General features: G+C 62.6%; 1 protein-coding gene across 1 annotated transcript; it reads right to left on the bottom strand.

Annotated features, from left to right (window-relative positions):
* Positions 1–5,179: 5,179 nt before the first annotated feature.
* Positions 5,180–6,531, bottom strand: LOC136357544 (uncharacterized). Its single transcript, XM_066312921.1, has one exon. The coding sequence runs from the start codon at positions 6,497–6,499 to the stop codon at positions 5,180–5,182; it is 1,320 nt and encodes a 439-aa protein (XP_066169018.1). The 5' UTR covers positions 6,500–6,531.
* Between the last annotated feature and the right edge of the window lie 969 nt (positions 6,532–7,500).

Raw genomic sequence — 7,500 nt, 5'->3', positions numbered from 1 at the left:
GAGGACATCGATGATGGCGATGATGACCTAGGTTTCCAAGAGCCTGGGGCCACCATTGCCACTGTCGATGGGGGAGCGTGTGCTCACGTTTCTCGCCGGAGCCTCAAGGCCATGAAGCGGGAGCTTCTGGCCGCGGCCCCTACTCATGAGGCGACGCGCCGGGCGCGGTGGTCGGAGGTTGCCCTCACCTTCGACCAGACCGACCACCCACCATGCGTTGCCCGGGGAGGACAGATCGCAATGGTGGTTTCCCCCACTGTTTGCAACGTGAAGCTGGGGCGTGTCCTCATTGATGGGGGAGCAGCCATCAACATCCTTTCCCCCGCAGCCTTTGACGCCATCAAGGCCCCGGGGATGGTGCTCCGGCCGTCCCAGCCGATTATCGGTGTGACGCCGGGGCATACTTGGCCGCTAGGTCATATCGACCTCCCGGTCACCTTCGGTGGATCCGCCAACTTCCGCACGGAACGGGTGAACTTTGATGTGGCGGACCTCAGTCTGCCCTACAACGCGGTCCTAGGGAGGCCCGCGTTGGTGAAGTTCATGGCGGCGGTCCATTACGCCTACCTCCAGATGAAGATGCCGGGCCCCGGTGGCCCCATCTCTGTCCATGGCGACCTCAAAGTCGCGCTTGCTTGTATGGAGCAGCGCGTGGACCACCTCGCCGCTGCGTCCAAGCCCGAGGGTGGCGACGAGAGGCTTGGCACCTCCGTCCCCGCCGCCCCGAGGCAGCGGATAGTCACATGCGACGAGGTCCCGGTCAAGGAGGTTGCCCTGGGCGACGGCCCGTCCAAGACCACACGAATCGGTGGTCTTCTGGATGGCAAATAGGAAGACGCGCTAGTCTCCTTCCTACGGGCAAACGCTGACGTCTTCGCATGGAGACCGGCGGATATGCCCGGGGTCCCCAGGGAGGTGATTGAGCACCGTCTCGCCGTGCGGCCGGGCGCAAAGCCGGTCCGGCAGAAAGTGCGGCGGCAGGCCCCGGAACGTCAAGCTTTCATCCGCGAGGAGGTGGCGCGACTTCTGGAGGCCGGATTCATCCGCGAGGTCATCCATCCGGAGTGGCTAGCGAACCCGGTGGTCATTCCCAAGGCGAACGGCAAGCTTCGGATGTGCATCGACTACACCGACCTTAACAAGGCATGTCCTAAGGACCCTTACCCCCTGCCTCGCATAGATCAGATTGTCGACTCCACCGCGGGGTGCGACCTTTTGTGTTTTCTAGATGCATACTCTGGTTACCATCAGATTCGCATGGCTAGGGAGGATGAGGAAAAAACTGCGTTCGTTACCCCCATAGGAACTTATTGTTATACGACAATGCCCTTCGGGTTAAAGAATGCAGGTCCTACTTTTCAGCGTACTACTCAAATTTCTTTGGGTAGCCAAATAGGACGTAATGTTGAGGCTTATGTCGATGACTTGGTTGTAAAGACGCGCAACCAAGAGACCTTACTCTCGGATCTAGCGGAAACTTTTGAAAGTCTCCGCTCCGCCCGCATAAAGCTGAACCCCGATAAGTGCGTGTTCGGTGTACCTGCGGGCAAGCTTCTCGGGTTCTTGGTCTCTGCCCGAGGCATCGAGGCCAACCCTGAGAAGATACGAGCTATAGAGCGGATGCGCCCCCCCAGCAAACTTAGGGATGTGCAATGCGTCACCGGTTGCATGGCCGCCCTAAGTCGGTTCATATCGAGGCTGGGAGAGAAGGCGCTACCCTTATTTAAGCTCCTCAAACGCTCCGGGCCGTTTACCTGGACGGAGGAAGCTGAACGTGCCCTCACTCAGTTGAAGGCGTATCTCAGCTCTCCCCCAGTTCTGGTCGCCCCGAAGCCAGGTGAACCCTTGCTACTCTACTTAGCGGCGACCCCGCAAGTAGTTAGTGCGGCGTTGGTTGTGGAGCGCGATGAGGACAACCCTCATTCCGCGCATCCCCACCCTGTGCTGGCTTGGCCCGGGAGAGAGCAGGGAGGAGAGGCCCCCGAGCCGAACGGTGGCCCAAGGCCCCCGACGACCGGAGCTGGCCCTCTGCCCGCTTGTCAGACGGTGCCAAGTGCCCCCGACCCCCAGGATGGCCCGGGGGCCACTGTGGAAAGGCCGCACCTATCGCCCTCTGACCCCGAGGTTAACCCTGTGCCGACTCGACCCGGGAGAGTGCAGGGAGAAGAGGCCCCCGAGCCGAACGGTGGCCTAAGGCTCCCGACGACCGGGGTTGGCCCTTTGCCCGCTTGTCCGACGACGCCAGGAGCCCCCGACCCCCAGGACGGCCCTGAGGCCACTGTGGGAAGGCCGCACCTGTCGTCCTCCGACCCCGAGGTCGTCGGCACAGAAGACAAGTGCGCCCCGCGAGGCCGCTTGGACGAAGAGCGCCCCAGGAATGCGGCCCCTGGCGAAGAGGATCGGCCCCACCGAAAGGTGCAGCGGCCCGTCTACTTTGTTAGTGAGGCCCTCCGGGACGCCAAGACCCGATACCCTCAGGCCCAGAAGATGCTTTACGCTATTCTGATGGCTTCGAGGAAATTGCGCCATTATTTCCAGGCGCATCGGGTCACGGTGGTTACGTCTTACCCCCTCGCCCAAATCTTGCATAATCGAGAGGGTACAGGACGGGTGGTGAAATGGGCAATCGAACTTTCTGAGTTCGATTTGCACTTTGAACCACGCCACGCTATCAAGAGCCAGGCCCTCGCCGATTTTGTGGTAGAGTGGACCCCAGCTCCCGAGCCCGTCTCAGTCCCCGAGGCCAGCTCGGGCCCCTCGCAGCTGCTTCACACCGCCCACTGGGTGATGCAGTTCGACGGCTCCCTATCTCTTCAGGGCGCCGGTGCGGGGGTCACGTTGACCTCGCCGAGCGGAGACGTCCTCAGATACTTGGTTCGCCTTGACTTTCGGGCGACTAATAATATGGCAGAGTACGAGGGACTCCTTGCGGGGCTCAGGTTGGCAGCTGGACTGGGGATCCGCCGCCTCCTGGTGCTAGGCGACTCCCAGCTGGTCGTTAACCAGGTCTGTAAGGAGTACCGGTGCTCTGACCCGCAGATGGATGCTTATGTACGCCAAGTACGGCGTATGGAGCGCCATTTCGACGGGATTGAGCTTCGGCATGTGCCTAGACGGGATAACTCGATTGCTGACGAACTCTCACGGCTCGCTTCCTTGCGAGCCCAGACCCCACCGGGCGCCTTTGAAGAAAGGCTTACCCAACCGTCGGCGCGACCCGACCCCTTAGGGGAGACGGATGCGCCTGACCGGCCCCCGAGGCCCGTCGGAGTCCTGGCCTCGGGACCCGAGGGGAGCGCTCCCAACTCCCTTAGATTGATTGCTTGGATCGCTGAGGTCCAAGCATACCTCACAGATAAGACTCTACCCGAGGACCGCGAAGGGAGTGAACGCGTCCAGCGCATCTCCAAACGCTACGTGCTGATAGAAGGGACCCTCTATCGGCGCGCGGCTAATGGAGTCCTCCTGAAGTGCATTCCTCGGGAACAAGGCGTCGAGCTTCTCGCCGATATCCATGAAGGCGAATGCGGAGCCCACTCCGCCTCGCGCACCTTGGTTGGCAAGGCCTTTCGCCAGGGTTTCTATTGGCCGACGGCTCTCAATGATGCGGTCGACCTGGTCCGGCGGTGCAAAGCATGTCAATTCCACGCCAAGCAAATCCATCAGCCGGCCCAGGCACTGCAGATCATACCACTTTCATGGCCGTTTGCTGTCTGGGGGCTCGATATCCTGGGACCGTTTAGGCGGGCCCCGGGCGGATTTGAGTATCTGTATGTCGCGATCGACAAGTTCACTAAGTGGCCCGAGGCTTATCCGGTCGTCAAGATCGATAAGCACTCCGCACTTAAATTCATTAAGGGCATCACAGCCCGGTTTGGGGTGCCTAACCGTATTATTACGGATAACGGCACCCAATTCACTAGTGAGCTTTTTGGTGACTACTGTGAAGACATGGGCATCAAGCTCTGCTTCGCCTCACCCGCCCACCCCAGAAGCAATGGCCAAGTGGAGCGCGCCAATGCGGAAATCCTCAAAGGCCTTAAAACCAAGACCTTCAACATCCTCAAGAAGCACGGCGATTCGTGGATCGAGGAGTTGCCAGCGGTGCTCTGGGCAAACCGAACCACACCAAGCCGAGCAACCGGGGAAACGCCTTTCTTCCTCGTCTACGGCGCGGAAGCGGTTCTCCCATCTGAGCTCACCCTGAGGTCCCCTCGAGCCACCATGTACTGCGAGGTTGATCAAGATCAGCTTCGCAGAGATGACCTCGACTACTTGGAGGAGCGAAGGCGGCGCGCGGCCCTCCGAGCCACGCGCTACCAGCAGAGCCTACGGCGCTACCATCAGCGCCACGTCCGGGCCCGATCACTCTGCGTCGACGACCTCGTCCTACGCCGCGTCCAAACGCGTGCTGGATTGAGCAAGCTCTCACCAATGTGGGAGGGTCCGTATCGAGTGATCGGCGTCCCCCGGCCGGGCTCCGTTCGGCTGGCCACGAGCGACGGCACAGAGCTGCCTAACCCGTGGAATATCGAACACCTTCGTCGCTTCTACCCCTAATGGAGTTCGGGTGTCAGGTTTCGGGCTCGGGCCAACCCCGCACCCCCTTCAGGCGTGCAGGGTTGGCCGGGGGCTACCACATATGCATATTTTTTCTTCTATCTATATTTCAATAAAAGCATTTTCGATTTCCTAAAGGCTGTGTCTGTGCTGTTATTACCTTTTGAAGAATCTTGACTTGAAATAGGTCACTCGTGCTCAATCCTGCCCTCGGGGGCCCGGGTCAGCTAAAATCGCCAAAAGGGCCCAGAACCGAGCCGTGCCCCGGGGCGTGGTGAACTCCGGGGGGGAATCGGCAAAAACCCACAATCGGGTCACCCATAACCCTCGGTCACCACGCTCCCGGCCTAGCCAGTCTCGACACGTGGATCTCCCCAGGCACTAGCCCCGACCCGCGCCTTTTGAGGACTGGGACTTGGGCACGAGCCCTTAGTCAAGCTAAGACACAAAAGGACCACGGCACAGATCATCCTCATCTCATACACATAGCAAAATGAAATTGACACAGAAATTTCTTTATTTTGATTGCAGATTAAGTTACTCTATACAAAAAGGAGGCCTGAAGGCCTCGGAAGAAAGAAAAGAAGAAAACTTTAAAGATTGGAGGGGGCCTGGGAGCTCACTCCGATGCACCCGGGTCGCCAGCCTCGTCGCCACTGTCGCCCACACCGCCGCCATCGCCCTCCTCGTCGGAGTTGAGGGCGAACGCGAGCCGAGGGGCCGAACCCTCGAAGCTGTGGACGATATGGTCGGCGGCATCCCGGACCTGCGCGCGCGCGCCGTCCTCAGTCCCAGGAGGGAACTCGTCCAGCGCTGTCCAGGGGGAGAAGTCGGGGTCCCCGGCCTGGTAACTCGCCAGTACGAGCTCCACCGCCCCTCGGGCGAGGTCCCTCGAGGATGACTTAATCGTCCCCTCGAGCTCCTTGGGGAGCCGCTGGAGAGTCCCGGCCATCTCCGAGAGGCGCTGGGCGAGGCCCCCCTGGTTGGCGGCGTACTTCACAGTCCGCCCGCCCCAGAGACCCGCCTGCCGCCCGGCGCGGTCTAAACGGGACACGGCGTCGCGAAGCATGCTGGGCCCTATCTCGCCTGCCAGGCGAAGGGCCTCGACCTCCCCGGCGGACGAATCCAGCGCGCCCTGCAGATCCGCGATGGTGTGTTCGGCAGCTGCGAGGCGGGCGGCTAGGTCGCTGTCGCCCGTGGCCGCCCCGCCGCTACGCGCCCTTGCATCCAGCTCCCTCGCCTGCGCCTCGAGTTCGGCGGCCCGCTGGTTCAGTGTGGCCCTCTCGGCGCGGGCACTTTCCAGATTGCGACGCGCTTGTTCCTCTAGCGCAGCCTCACGGAGGGACGCGCTCTCCGCCAGCCTTTGCGCCGCGGCCTCAGCCTCCTCTAGGGCTCGCTCCCGCTCGATGAGCGCATCTTCGCGGAGGCGGAGTGCGGACTCCTCTTCGGCGCAGGCGGCTTCGTGCACCGTCAGTGTGACCTCCCGAATGGCAACGGCGGCCTCACGGTCCGCCAGATCCTTCACCATGACGCAGGAACGCTCTTCCAGCGCCATGGCACGGGCCTCGAGGGTTTCTTCACGCTGCCGGGATGCCGCCTCGGTCTCCGCCGCCCGCCGTTCTCGGACAGCGGCAGCGTCAAGGACCCCCCGGGCGGCGTCGAGCTTCTTCCCTAGCTCCGCCTCCCAGCTCCCGTATTGAAGGCGGAGGGCGTCCTGCGCCTCGTTCATCACGGTAGTGGCGATGAGGGCAGCCCCCCGCTCCTCCTCCACCTCCTTGGCGATCTCCCCCAGCACCTTCCGACGGGCTTCGAGCTCTGAGACGTGTCGGCGGTGTGCCTTGCGGCCCACCTCCACCATGGCCTCCACTGAGCGTCGCCCCTCTTCGACACGCGCCCATGCGGCGTCGAGCTCCGCCCGCTCTGCTTGCAGGGCCTCCATCTGGGTACTTAACACGTCCAACACCGTGGTGTTTGCGACGGACAAGGCCTGCAGAAGGGGCTCTGCGCTCAGTGGGGCAGCAGAAGGCGTGGGGGAGAGCCGCCTCGGTGAGGATGCCGCGCGGCTCGGCCCGCCGATGGACGTGCCGGACTCGGGGATGTCCCCCGGACCTGGTTGGTCCCGAGCGTCGCCCGAGGGAGTGGGCCCCAGCGATGCGCCCGCGGCCTCGTCGCGAGCTGCCTCGGAAGTCGTCGCCGCCTCGTCCTGGCGAAGTCTGGCCTCCTCCCGAGCGGCTTCTTTAGCTTGGCGAGCTCGGACGGCCACCTGGGCAGCTTCCTCGACTTCCCGAAGGCGATCCGTGGCTTCTTGCCGATCAGTTTCGTGGGTTGCCTCGGAGGATGTCGTCGCCTCGGTCTGGCGGAGTCTGGCCTCCTCCCGAGCGGCTTCCTCAGCCTGGCGAGCCCGGGCGGCCTCCCGGGCGGCCTCCTCGGCTTCCCGTAGGCGATCCGCGGCTTCTCGCCGGTCAGATTCCCGCCTCCGGGTCTCCGTGGTCGCCGCATTCTCGGCCTCAGATTAGCCGGACTTGGATTGGCAAGAAGGATACGACGGGATCTCGCTGATGCAGAAGAAAAGCCAGAAGACAAACAAGATGGGTGAATGAAAACTCGCGCTGGGAGAATGAATACAGCTACAATGGGCGTGGGACGAACCTGCGAGGGGGTCGGTTAAACGACCACCTTGGAGGGGAAATAAGGTTTCCCCGGGATGGTTCTGTCCCCCCCATCTTGCGGAGCCGTTTCTTCTTCCGCTCCCCCTCGGGCTGCGGCGTCGGCGTGGCCCCCTCTAGGCGCCTGCTGCTGACACGCGCCGCCCCGCCCCCTTGGGGAGGAGATGGGGAGGAGGTACCCTCTTGCTTCCTCTTCCCTCGGGCGTCGGCAGGGCGGCTGCCCCCCGAGCCCCCATCACGGGGCCCGGAAGCACGACCCCCTCTTGGGGTAGAT

Source organism: Oryza sativa, chromosome 8 (genome assembly GCF_034140825.1).
Source record: "Oryza sativa Japonica Group chromosome 8, ASM3414082v1".
Classification (NCBI taxonomy): domain Eukaryota; kingdom Viridiplantae; phylum Streptophyta; class Magnoliopsida; order Poales; family Poaceae; genus Oryza; species Oryza sativa.
The sequence above is the reverse complement of the archived record's forward strand: the minus strand, read 5'-3'. Positions and strand labels throughout refer to the sequence as shown.